At 26.3% G+C, this 15,079-nt stretch overlaps 1 protein-coding gene across 2 annotated transcripts in view; it reads right to left on the bottom strand.

The window, feature by feature from the left end:
• Positions 1 to 14,183, bottom strand: part of LOC107451042 (carbonic anhydrase-related protein 10-like) — a 295,406-nt gene extending 281,223 nt beyond the window's left edge. For both annotated transcript variants that reach the window (XM_071187499.2, XM_071187498.2), the window contains exon 1: positions 13,549 to 14,183. In XM_071187499.2, the coding sequence (XP_071043600.1) occupies positions 13,549 to 13,603 (55 nt within the window). In that variant the 5' untranslated portion in view covers positions 13,604 to 14,183. The remainder of the gene's footprint in view (positions 1 to 13,548) is intronic.
• Between the last annotated feature and the right edge of the window lie 896 nt (positions 14,184 to 15,079).

The following is a 15,079-nucleotide window of genomic DNA, read 5'->3' as shown; positions in this document are numbered from 1 at the left end:
GCCGATTTCATGCTTAACAGAGTCAGGATTTGAATCCCAGTGTTGACACTACTATATTTCCTTCATTCTCTTCAGCACATGAAGAGTTTACAGAGCCCTACACTGCCCAGTTTCTTCCTTGCACTCTTCAATGCCCATTACCTAGCGAAAAGACTAGCCCCTATGTCCAGTTAAATTTCTCTTTTGGTTTTGAAACCATACTAGTCATTTGGTTTTGAAACCGAATGGTTTTGTATTCACAGTTTATAACCATGCTAGTTGTAAATGGTTTCAAATTCTTTAAGGTAAAAAATATTCTTTATTGTAAACTTTACGGTTAATCAGATGAATAGACTGCTACCGGTTATTTTACCATAATTTTAGAATTAAAATTCTAACAATGTAGAAATAATGAAATTCAGTCTGGCAAGTATATCAATTTTATTTATGCACTTCTAGTAAACAAGGAAACTTCTGTTTCGAAACACATGAATCGACACACATTAATGTTAAAACGGAAATGGTCGAGGAAGTATACTGAACACTTTTAGAACATTCTATTTAAATAGTAGTAAATAAAACAATATATTTTATATGCACATACTTTGAGCCTCCTATTTTAGAAATAACTAGGATTATGGACCTCGAGACCTCCAACTTGCTAGGTCAGCGTGCTGCTCAGATAACTACATCACATCAATATGTTAGTTACACTTATACTAATTTCCATACATTTTATTACGTTGTACCAAATAACGCGGAAAAAATTAAAAATACCATTTTTTTTCAAAACAACTCCATTTGTTTTTATACAATGTCATAGTTTAAATTTAAGATCATATCAAATGATATATTGATTAACGCAGTATGTCTTTAGTTAGTTGTTATAAAATCTTGTAGCTATTTAGCATTTACTAAAGAGGTTTGTGGACGCATTCTTAATTTCATAATCGTGGATTCCGATTATTTAATATTCTTTTTTGCTTATTCATGTTTTTTTTTGCCCAATTTATTTTATATTAATGACTTTTTAATAAAATTCTCAAAAGAATTGAAGTCAGATTTCATTGCAAATTAAGCATCACTGTTTTGTTCTTCCAGTGTGAATTTTTAGAAAATAAAATACTCCCGTAACATCCAGTTGTCTTCACAAAATGGTGATGGATGTTAAAGCTCCGTAATTACAAGACTTGTGGCATGATGTGGCAATGAGGTCAGCATTGCGCTCCGACGACATTTACTTCTCAGACAAGCTTGCATTCATCAATCTGAAACTGAGTGAACTTCAAATACTTAAAATTAAATAAAAATTGAGTGCCACTTTTTTCAGTTAGTCCAGAAAATGAAATAAATCTCGCAATTTTTTATTGCTGATGGAACAGAATAAACATTGAAAAATTCAGAAGTCATGAAAGCGATGAAGTTGTTATTATCAGCCTATGGCGTAAAATATTAAGTTCCTTTCCTTAAAAAAATAGTTCATCATTGTGTTCTTTAACAATTTTTCATTAAAGAAAAAACTCTTATCATTATAAGTTAAGTCTAACGTTGAAAATAACCATAATAATTGTTCAAAAAACAAAATTATAATTGTAATCAAAAGAAATTTTTCATGTAGTATGATTTAAAAAAAGTAGAAAATCTAGTTAACGAAATATTAAAATATTTATGATTATTTAAAAATTCTTTTCATAGAATGTTTTTTAACCCACAAGTTCTTTTCATAATAAAATATTCTTAAGATTGTTATAAGTTAGCACAGTAGCAAATCAGGGAAAAACAATAACAGAAGTAGTTCTCAAATTAAAAACAACATTAGAGTATGTTTAGAGAAAAAAATCAGAAAATACATCAACTAAGCTGCCTAAATGTATCTTTTCGTTTCGAAAAAAATTTTTAATATGCAAAAATTTTAAGTTTTTTTTATTTGTTTGACGTTGGTTAATATGTGCTTAGTTGCTGCAGTTTCTTTCCAAAGTAAAATCAATATTCTTCACTTTATTTTTATCAAGTCTTCTATTGTATTCTACAGGAAAGATGCAATTTCATGATTAAAAGAAATATGCACAAGTACATGCATTAACATTTTTGAGGAAACTTATTCGAATTTAAAAATTTTAAAATGTAGTATATTATCAGAAAACGAACAAATTCAATATATTGTAAGTTAATCTAACATATTAAATTCGTTGATGAAAAATTTTTAGTCCTCATTTTTTAACATGTATCATTTTTAAAATGTTTATAATTTTAAAGCATTCCAAAAGAAAACAATAAAGTTAGTTTGGAGAAAAAATAGTTTAACATTAAAAATTATTTCTAATTTTGGTTTTGATTTTTTTTTGGTTTGATGTTTAAGATCGGTTAGATTCCTTTTTAAATAAGCTTTATTCTCTCTTTAAAAACAAGCTATATGATTATTTTATTTTAGCCAAAATTTGCTTAAGGAAATAAAATACATTAAAATGTAATCAAATATTTTAACAAATGAATACCAGCTACATTTCAAATTTTCTTACTTTTAAAAGGAAAGCATCAGATAAATTTTAATAATTTTTAATTTTGTATAACTTTAGATCATGTTGCTGTGTTGTTACAGTAATTTCTTTTCTTAACTTCAAAATCTTTTAACATAAATTATAAATTTTTTCCTTAATTTCATACATTTACTAAAACAGACATTTAAAATTTATCAACATATTTAAATAAACAATAAAAAAATGATTCAAGAAGATTGGAAACAAAACATGAAAATAATTACTTTAAAAAAATAAAATTCTCAACTTCAAGTATTAAAAATAATAAACATTAAAAGCTTTTAAATTCTATAAACGCATAATGAATTCAATAAAAAGTTAGTTTTGCGTACATATATACCATATTGTATTTAATTGTACTTTTTTCACTCTTAACTTTCTTAAATTGGCGCGAAAAGTCTAAAATTACATTTTATAATATTAAACCCAAGACAAGTTAAGCTTTAATTCAATAGATCTTTTAAAAATAATAAATTAATAGGTGACCTAAAGTGAAAAAGGCAGTAAAATTGTTCAATTAAACTTTTACTTAATTACTTATTATTTATATTTACAAAACTTTTACATGCTTAAATAAAACTTAATCAGGATTTGCAGATTTCAAAGGGCTTGGGGAGGGAGGGGATTTGAAGATATTATCTACTTTCTCAAAGTTATCAATGTTAGTTATCAAAGTTATTGAATGGCCAATAAAACAAAGATTGAAACAAATTCTAATACCTTTTTCTTCAAAAACGTCTGAACGACACTAATATACATTGAAATATTTTCTTAATAATATCTCACTTTTTTAAGAGGCTAACATTTCCCATGTTTGTTTATATTATTTTGCAATATTTAAACATATATATAGAAAATCAAAATAAATAAATCTAATAAAATAAATAAAATAAATCTAATAAAAAAAAACGTAACTGTATGGGCATATCAGATAAAAAAGTGAGTTATGAATGCACTAATGTTATGTATTTAATGAGTATGTGTAATGCGTATGTAATTATATGTATATAATTATGTCTATGTATTTATGTATATGTATTTATGTGCATGTGCTAATTTAATGTATTTAATATTCTTAGAATTCTTTTTGGTTCATCAGAAATTCTGGTTTTCAAAAATAAAGTTCTTATGCCCATATTTTTAATAAAAGTACAAAACTGAAAATAAATGGTTTTCACGCTATGATGTGAAGAATCACAATAAAATAACCAGACTGTTCTTCAAAAGTATGTATATGTTAGCTAATAGCTTACACAGAATTGAAAAAAAAATTTAAAAACAGTTTAGATTTACTAAGCAAAATAGTGGTTATGAAACTGATCCTCTACAACTGCTGAAAATACCAACTCTTTCGGTAAAATTACCTTTAAAATGATACTTTTACGAACTTTACTACCAAATTGCAAAACAAATAGACTATATTTTATTCGTAATTTTACAAAAAGTTATTACCAAAATGTAACAATAAAACTTACCATACTTTTCGGTGTCAGTCAAAAAAATCCTTGTTATCCAAACCTTTTTTTTCAGTGTGTAAATATGTAATTTTTTTAAAAAAAATTAATGTTCCGTTTTATAAATTGTAATTTTGAATAGATGTTATAAATTTCTGTTGCTATTTTTGAAAGGTCAAACTTATACACTGAAATAACTTCCGAATCAATTTACGGCACCCATAATACCGGTACTTTTTATCTTAAAATCAGTTTTTACCGAAACATGTTACGGATCAAAAAGCCTGATTTACCGCAATTTTTATGGTCATAATTACTATAAAACCCCTGAATCGCTATAACTAAATAAACATTGTTGTGAAAAATTGTGGCATAATATTTTACGGTTAAATGTACCGTAAACCGTGGCGAGTCTACCCATCCAGGGGCGAGTCTACCCATTTTAGTTTTATTTAATTTTCACTATTTTAAATTGCAAATAAAATTTTTTTTACCGACGGAGGACTTAGTTCAGACTCTAAGGAAGATGGCGCTGTAGTAGTTTGATTCGTTTTTATTTATTTGGTGTCTTTTTAATCGACCTGTTCAAACGTCTTTTAAGAGATTTGTATTGAAAATCAGCAAACTTTTAAATGGTGCTCCGCGAGTATATTATTATTATTACTATTTTCACTTTAGTTAAGTGATAAACTTATCTAAGACTAAGATTACATTAATTTTATATGAAAAAAAAAGAATGTAAGTTTTGCTGTTGTAAACAAAAAGCCAGAATTCGCGGGGCGAGTCTACCCATTCGTATTTAGTTTTAATAAAGCATAATAATATAATTTAGAACTTTGTTTGTATTAAAATTAAGTCATTTTAAATGAATTTGAGTGTATTATTTTAATTCTGCATTGATAAATTTATCATTAATAAGAAAATTTATAGGTTAAATATAAATGTAAATATAGAATATGCTTATTTTACCTATTTTTTCAATTTTTATATTACAAAATTAACTTTTTTTATTTAATGCAAGTTAAATAAATTATTATTTATTATTACAGATGGTTCGAAACTATATTCGCAAAACAAATGGATTTAAATGTTACAAAAAAATGCCACCTGAGATGGAAAAAGCTATCCAAAGGATAAAAGCCAAACAAATAACAATTCAAGATAATTGTAAATTTATATTAATTTTAATTTATTTTTATCAACAATAATCAGAAAAAAGTGTTATTTTATAATGTTAATGATTATAAAAACAAAACTGTGATCAAAATGTGATAATCGATCAAATACTCAATTTGTGTTATTTTATGAATAAAAAAATGGAATATATAATAAAATTATGAATTTTACTTCATAAATATCCTATATAACAACTAAAATAACAATTTAATAGTAAAATTTGATTATTTACAATGTTAACACTTATTTTAGTAGAATGGGTAGACTCGCCCCATACGAGAGATTTGTCAGCAGTTCTATAAAAATATACAGTAACAGCGTAACTGTTAATATTTTCTAAAATCGATTTCACAGCCTTAAAGAGGGATAAATAGCGATTCCGAAACAGCTATTAAAAGCCTTTTTTCTTTAATATTTACAAAAGTTTGACCACTTGAAAGTTGACAAACTTAAAAAATGAGTAGACTCGCCCCGGTTTACGGTATTTTATAGATGATGCACCCAAAGTGCCGATACCTTATATCGTAATTTAATTCAGATTTTTTTGCAGTGTTTAGCAATATTTATCTTTACAAATTCGCATTTTAAACAGTGATACGTTTTTGTATAGCAATATGTTTCTATTATCTAAGATTTTATTTTTTTCATATTTTTTCTGTGTTCAATTTACGAATTTTCATTTGGTTCAAAAAAAGGAATAAACATTACTTCTATAACACATGTAAAGATTATAGCTATAATCTTTGGAAAATGAAATCTTGGAGATAGTTCGATTGATTTCTGATCATGTTGTGATTAATATTCGTTTCAACTATTTCAAGAAAAGTAAGTCCCTTTTAAGAAATATTTGCATAAAAAAATAAACTTGAGACAATATAGTTCTAACCTATTCCTTTATTTTGAACTTCCAGATGGAACTTTTATACTTAGACTAAAAAAATTACGTCAATTGTCCTCTTAATATTTCCATTGTTTACGGAAAATGTCTTATTCGAATCAAAATGTCTGGAGCACTGTTTTTGTTGATTTAGAATCATTAAGTAGTAGGAGTATATTATAATTATTATTGGCCTTTTAAAAATAAATAAATAAAAGAAATAATACGAAAAAGCACTTTGCCTCGTCAAATTTGCACAGTAAGGATCAATGTTTAATCTATATTGACCGAATAAAATCAAAACTGAATAAAAAACTGAATTAAAAAAAACTTCACAAAAATTTAATTACTACAGACAAAATGTTTAGTCTACAATTATCTTACTTCTACAATGTTCAAAATTACAATTTTTAGTCAAACAGTCTTTTGTTTTATTTAATTTTAAATTAAATACCCAATATTTTACATTTCAAATGCCATTTATTACACAATAACATTTGTGAAAGATTTTAATTGGGAATTTAACGACTGTTAAACAGTATATCATAAAATCTAAGAAATAAGCTACTTATAGTCTGTGCACTCTGCGAATTCAAAATAAGTATCCCCGGAGAATTAATTCAATAACAAAGTAATATTCAGTATTGAATTATTCTTAATAATATCTTCGTTCATTTAAATATCATTAAATAGCTTATAGAAAGAGGAATGATTAAAGAACGAAATATTCTCATCCCAATGTCACTTTCTCTGGAAATTAAAGTAATTTCGAATAAACTCCTCAATTGTCAAGAAACCAGTTCCACCTGCCAGAGTTTACGATTTCTCTCTGATGCCGACATTGTGGACTAATTTACAAGTCCAGGTGTTTAAAATAGGGAAACTAGCGGGAATATTTGGTAGATGTGTCAAATGATGTTTACTGAATCGAAACTTTGAGCTAATAGATGAGAGAAAAGTAAATGCTTTATTGAGATATAGAGGCAAATAAATTTCGTGGAAACATAATCTGAAGTGAAATAATTTAATGCTAGTTGCATATTATTAATATTAGCATTTCTGGAAATACTTCTAATCGTCAAATTTGCATGGAAAAGGACAATGCTAAATCTATATTGAGCTAGTAAAATTGAATATCTGAAATGTAAATAATTAAGAACATTTCACAAGATTCCAATTACTACTGATAAAATGCTTCGTAAATGTATACAAAAGTTATTGGTTTAAAAATCTGATGTTTTATTTAATTTTAAATAATATACACAAGAATTTCATTTCAAATGACACTTAATATTACAATAATAATTGAAGAAGACTTAGTTGAGAATTTAATGGCTTTTAGACAGTATATCTTAAAAGTTAAGAAGTAAGCAAATAATAGTTTTTGCACTCTACGAAATAGAAATAAGTACTACCAGAGAATTATTTCAACATCAAAGTAATGTTCAGAATTGTATTAGTTTTTATAATATTATCAAACCTCTCTATTATGCCTCTTTAATTATATTATACTATATTTAATAATATTATACCACGTTATGTAAGATATCATTAAATATCACATAAAGAGGAAAGATTAAAGGAGAAAATATTCCCATAAAATGTTACTTTCCCTGGAAATTAAAGTGATATCAAATAAACTCCTCAATTGTCAAGAAAACAATTCCACCTGCCAGAGTTTTCGATTTCTCTCTGATGCCAATATTGTAAACTAATTTACAAGTCCAGGTGTTTAAAATGGGGAAACTAACCGGGATATTTGGTAGATGTTTCAAGGTGTCAAATGATGTTTACTAAATAGGAACTTCGAGCTAATAGTTGAGAGAAAAGTAAGAGCTTTATTGAGAAACAGAGGCAAATCAATTTCGTTGAAACATAATCTGAAGTTTGAATTTCATTGCTTTTATCGAAACTATACTTGATAGAAAACTACAATAAACGTCATATTAAGAAAGTAAAATCAGTTTCATTCTTTCATTCAGTACAATAATTTATTTATTCATTCGATTTCATCACTCGCTTTAGTTTTCATTAGCTTACATTTACACAACTATGTATTTAACAACTAAAAATCAACTATTCTTTTAGAATATTTAATCTCTGTAAGTTAATCTCATTCAAAACAAAAAAAGATTATTGAGACTATAAATTGAACGCTAATGTAATTTCCTAAATGGAGTTTTAATTTAATTTCTATGAATTTACATGATATTATAAATATATATTTATTTTTTGAAATAGAAATAAGATAAATTATGGATACTACAAAATATATTAGACTCATATATTTTAAGAAAGAAGCGTTTCTAAAAAAACCTTTTAGGAGTTAAAATAGCTAATAGAAGTAACTTGAATTAATACTACAATGTATTACTATTATTTGCCAGCATTTTTGTTTACAGTGCTCCAAAAAAAACTGACCACCCTAAATAACTTTTGGCCTAATGATCGGATCTTCAAGTTCTAGGACTCCATCTTCATGGTTTAACTGCGTGACCTCGAATATGTTAATTAATTAGTGCAGAGGATATTTTAAGTTACAAAATTAGACACAAGAACATACTTTCTCTGAATATCTGAATAAATATACCTTTTTTTCAATGTATTCGGATTTCTGAAATCTAAAATATATGGGATAGCCGCAATCTGGGATATATAGTCCTAACAATTTGGTCAGGAAAACGATCCAAAGTTTGTAACACATAATGTTAATTTTATTTTTTTTAGTTTTTAGCCACATCTGAGATTTTTTCAGAGAATCGAAACATTTTTGCACGCAATTATAAAATTTGCTTGTCCAACGATAATTACATGCAAAAAACAAATTTCAGTAAGCTTTTATTATTTTTTATTGCAGACTTTTGAAAAATTCAATTTATCATAAACTATTCAACCAATTTCGCTCAAATTTTGTATTTTGCTACGTAAAAAGAAAATAAATTAAAAGGATGCAAAAAAAATCATGCCTTGTAACTCAAAATTTTTTCGGCTTTTAATAAATAAAATAATAAAAAAAAATAATTATTAAAATTCATTTTTCGCATGACATTTCTTAAATAAAATTTAATAATTGTGAGCAAATTTTTTTTAAATTCGCTTGTAAAGTTCTCGAGATATGGTGAAATATGCTAAAAGTAAAGTTAGCATAAGCTGTCAAAACTTTAAGCCGCTCAACCGACCAAACGATTTGAACCACATTTTCCGAATTGTGGCTGCCCCCGATATTTTGGGGGTTAGAAAACTGAATTCATGAAAAAATAGGTATGCTTATTTAGAGAAAGTACGTTTTTGTATTCGTAACTTAAAATATCGTCTGCACTAAATATTTAGAATATTTGAAGTCACCCCTTCGAACCATTAAGATTAAGTCCTAGAATGTGAAAAACCGATCATTGAACCAAATGTAATTCATTTTCCGCACTGTACATCAATCGTATTAATCAAATGCGTCGTAGTTTTTTTTTAATCGGTACATCTATAAAATGTAATAATAAATGTTTTAATGAAGAATCTAGATGCTGTTAATCCAGTTCAATGCTCTGAAATTTTTTAACTCAGAACTTTTATGTTAGGCACACTTTTGTTATTATTATGGGTGGTTTTGATAAACAATCTTGATTATGACACAATCAAGATTATAATAATAGTAATATTAAAAAATTTGTAGTTTTGACCATCGTACAAAACATTACGTATATGAAACTACTACTTACCGTAAACTACTTAATTATTGCGACCATACTATTCTAATTACGGCTAATAAGCATATTACAAAGTTGAAAAATGCGAATTAGTGAAAGAAAGTTTGTTTATTTAGTTATTTGTCTTAGTTTACCACACACTCACTCACACACACACACACATATAGATATATATAGATATATATATATATATATATATTGCTGTGAAAAAGTGATATATATATATATATACATATATATATATATCCTTGTTTCTGACTCATTTTCTTTCGTGATATTTGATCACATTTTCTTTTAATACCAAAAGTCCTGGTATTATTTAGGATCACTCAAATACTTAGTTGCATGCATTTTAAGAACGTTATTTTTTTTAAAAAATAATTTAGAACTACATTTATTAATAAAAGTTACTTCATATTATTTTGCTGATTCCGATAATTATTTTGAAAAATATTAAGTTTAAATAAAAAATAAAAAAAAATTACAATTTCGGTGATAATGTGTTTCATTTTCAGGACCTGCACTTAAATAGTTTAGAAATTAAAATATTTTGAGACTATTCAGTAATTTTCAGATTCAAATCGACAAAACAATGTCGTGATTTGTTCTGTCTCAATACAACAATTAAAAAAAAGCATGAAAAGCAAAACCCACTTTACCATCGTAATTGGCTTTACTCCAACAACTATCAGTCCGCAAAATGAAACACGAAATACTTAAATTGCTTTTGATCAAGTGATCGGATTTTCACATTAAATGATCTAAATATTAATGATTAAAAGGTCTAACTTCAAATATTTTAATTAAATTCGTTAGACAGCATTTAATATTAATAAACCAGAAAAGAATACTCCTAAATTAACAATTGTTTTCAGGGATTTAGATTTCTAAATATCAAGACACGGTATCTGCAATCTGGAAAATGTGACTCTAATAGTTTCTCTCAGGAAAGTAGTTGAAAATTTGAAGGCCATAACGTAAATTTACCAGATAGCATATTTTGTCATGTCTCTGGAACTTTTAAGAAATCAGCACTTTTCGATGCACAATTATGAAAAATTGATTTTTCAAGCAAATTTCCACGAAAGAAACAATTAACTAAGAATATTTTTTTAATTATAATAGTGCACCAAATATATGGTCAAAAATTAGGTCAAAACTACTAGGATATGATAACATTTACTTCGTTTCTGTCTATAAGGGAACTCCAAAAAGCTAGGTAGCTTTAGACGAAGCGCTTTGGTAATGAGGTTAATAAAATAAACAATAAATATGGTTTTATTGTATGTAATAAAATTTGGATTTAATACTGTTTTACATTTTCTCATTAAAAAACACAAATTAATTTTCCTTTTTAAATTTTTTTTTGTTTTATTCACAAACTATGATTTGTTTGAGGAGTTACTTATTTACTTGCAATTGCATACTGAGTAAAAGGTGCGTTCAAAACTACCAGATTATGGTAAAATTTACTTTGCGTCTGGCTCTATTTAAGTAAACGCCTTGATTATGATCTTTGTAAAATAAAAAATAAAATATGGTTTTATAATGTGTTCAAAAATTTGGTGAATATGGTAAAATTTGGTTGCTTTGGCAATGGTATTTTAAAATATGGCATAAAAACCATTTTTTCGATTGAAATTACTTTTCAGTTACATATTTTTTACTTAATGTGGGAGAAGTAAAGACTATAAATTTGAAAATCAAAATTTTCGTTAAACCGTTAAAATATCAGCTGAAAAAATTGTTTGGTGGATTTTAGTTTAATTTACCAGAATAATAGTTTTTTTTACCAGACATGCCAGAGTTGTACGGTATGGTAATTTTTCCAGAATCTTTTTCTCCGTGTAATAATCGAGAACATTTTCAATTATAAGGTATACAAATCTTTGCTTAATTAAAGCGATGTTATTCTAAGTGAAAGGTCTAAATTTTAAATAAAATTGGCTTATTTATCCTGTAAGAATAAAAAAAATGCATTTTTATCACAAACAACAGTTTTTTTAATTTGTTTAAAACTTAACAAATTATGTTTAGTTTTAAACTTTTAACTATCTTTTCCGCAAAGAGTTACAATTATGAGAAAAATTTTCTCTTTACTATTTCCAGAGATAAAACAAAATATATAAAAAACAGAAGCACCTAATTGAACTGTTTGAAAATATTTGTTCAAGATTGTGGTTCCCACATCCTCATATTTTGAGGGTCAAGAATCTGAATTCATCAAAAAAGATTAATTTATTCATAGAATGTGCAGTGTTTGCCTAATTTTGAGATTTAAAGTAATGTCTGCACCAATTACTTAGCATGTCCGATATATTTAACATTCAAATAGCAACTTACCATACAGAACTCAAATATTTAGATTAAAAATCTGATCTGTTTCAGTATTTTACATTTCGCACCCACTTACATCATCAGTCACATTATGCGCCCACAAAATGTCGATGCATATTATATTAAGTACCTAGTATACCTTTTCAAAAGAATTTGTTTCATGAAATTATTCTACTTTTTATTATCTCAATATGGCTTATTTCAGGTTAACTTGTTTAGCTTTAATATATGAGTATATCTCATAAAAATTGTCATAAAAAAGTAAATGAATGTAAAGTTTATTTAAGTTTTAAAGATTATTTCCATAATAGATAGTAAAGCTAAACTAAATAAAGAAACATACAACAACAAGAAACAGTCAAACTATTCATTACCTATTGATAATAAAGGAGGCTGATTTAAAATGCTAAAATTTAAAAAAAAATTTAAAAATTGATTTTTACTTCACAATAAAGCTCGGACACAAACATTACTAATGTAACTGCATTAGAATGAATTTTAGACTTTTTTTGGATAAAAATCACTAATTCATTCATTTTTACACTAAGTAACATTTTCAAAAGTTTCCTTAAAGTAATCAAACAAGTATTCTTCTTACCCATTGAAGGAAGAAAAAAAATCCAAATTTATGATAAATAATTTTTAAAAAATTTAACTTTTTAAGACACTTTAAATACTTTTAAATGTTACAATGCAAATTAATACGAATGCATACTAATGCGATTTTTTATCAATATCCAAATGTGAGAAGAAAAACGTAAGTAAACTTTAGCGTTTATTTCTATAACCCTAATCTATTTCTTGCCACATTTTAATAATATTTTTGATAAAAAAGAACTTTATTGGAAAAAAACACTTTATTAAATTTTTTTAAATATTTGCAAAATATTTCTTGAACATATTTTGTTACTCTAGTTTTATTTAAAAAATATCTCTTTCTCTTAATAATTGACTAAAAGAAAAATACAGTACCCATTAAATTGCCGTTTATGGTAAATACGATTAAAATCGTTTTCCACAGCAATGAAATGTACAAAACATTTTTCTTCTCATTGTTACTATGTAATATTTTCCAAGTATGTATTCTTCACTGTCTTTCACATATGTAAGAAAGGAAAGCAAAGAAAGAAAATTCCTTCATTTTGTATTGAAACAAAATGTTTTAAAAAAAAGCTGTATGATTCATGTTGTTTAATGTCAAAGAAAATTTCTTTTTATGAGAAATTCAATTTTGCTGACCCCAAATTTAGATAAATTATCTTTCCAATCACTATAATATTTGACAATCAGATGTCTATTCAAAAGATTATTTGCATTTAAAAAATTTATTATTACTTTACTGTTTTATTTTTTAGTCATCAAATCAAGGAATTATAATGTAAAAAGACTGGCATTCACACAAAAAAAATTGTTTTTATTTACTGTACAAAAATATACTATTTATGAATGGTGCTTCAAAATGAGAATAAGGAGCATTTTTGACTTACCTTGAGAGAAAAGCACTTGACAAATAAACAACAAAAATCCAAACTTCGTTTTCATTTTTGTGCGTAACTTGAAATCTTCTTCGGTAGAAACAGTTAGTTAAAAGTCTTAAATCTTCTAAATAATGTCATTGTTAGAAAATAAATACAAACGTTCCTACACTAAAAATAATAAACTAACCTAACTTTCCTACATAAATTAAAATAAACTAACGTACAATAAACTTATTCTTTGACGAACAGCAAGTCTATCATACGCACTTTAATACACAATTAGCAATATATAGTTCTGAAATACTTTCTGAGATAAACATATGTTAAGATATTTATCAAAAGTTATGGGAAAACTTCTGAAAGTTTATAGAGCGAAAGATCCCATTAAAAGTTATCTTAAACAACTGATCAAATAAGTTTCCTTGCTTAGAGAATAATTTTTTTACAAAATAAAATTATCATTTACGTCTAGAACGTAATTAATTATTAAGTGCTCCAGTTTTAAAACTTTCCCCCGTTCATTTTATACCGTCCGTCATAATCGTTATGGATACTTTTCAATAGCGATCTAAAAAATATCGTGCCTGCTTGAGTGAAAATCAGCAAACGAAGTAAGCACAGAGCACACTTTGCACTCCCGCAACTACAACGACGTGCGAAAAATCTAGAGATGCTAGCGCCACCAACGAAGACCCACACTCTAAACGAACCAATCATCGGTGAGTGTTCTAACTCTCACCGCCCATTCACTACCGCTTGCTGGGTTCACTTTTTAGTTCTTTTTCGGAAGACGCCGAAAGGAAGCATTTATGATTGATATTTCAAGCTACTCTGGCCGATGGTCACTAGATTTTTGCAACTTTGAAGCGACGGTCACTCCCGTCAACTTTAAACTGATTTCTTGGTACATTTATTTAAGTTTTAGTTATTCAACTCTGTTCTAATCACAATCGTTCAACACAATTTTATATACTAAATAAAACAATATTAAAAATTAAGAAGTAAAAGATATAAAACACACATAATTTGTAAAAACATGAACATATTCAATTAAATTATATCGTATTAGTTTACATTTTCTTCACGCATACACACACACATCTCTCTCTCTCTCTCTCTATTCATATATATATATATATATACCTACGATATGATTTGATTTAGGATCCAAACCTAAATCACCTCATTGAGAGACCAACACTAAGCCATCAAAGCTGAATTATTATTAGTACAAAAATCAATTAGTACGAAAATTAAAAAAAAAGTTTGATATTTGAAATTAAAACAATGAAAAGATCTAATTTTGTCCACAGCTCACACAATTAATGGTGTGATCTGTGTGCTGTCAAAAATAGTTCTTAATTTTCAATTTTATATATATATATATATATATATATATATATATATATATATATATATATATATATATGGATAGATACTTCATTTTTATGGATCATAGAATCTATTTAATCATTTTACTTAACAGAAATTATACTTTTTTCTGTAACACTGTAATCACATGAAATAAATAATACAGGGA

Source organism: Parasteatoda tepidariorum, chromosome 11 (assembly GCF_982258835.1).
Source record: "Parasteatoda tepidariorum strain Cologne lab strain chromosome 11, Ptep-v5.0, whole genome shotgun sequence".
Taxonomy (NCBI): domain Eukaryota; kingdom Metazoa; phylum Arthropoda; class Arachnida; order Araneae; family Theridiidae; genus Parasteatoda; species Parasteatoda tepidariorum.
This window is presented reverse-complemented; position numbering and strand designations above follow the sequence as displayed.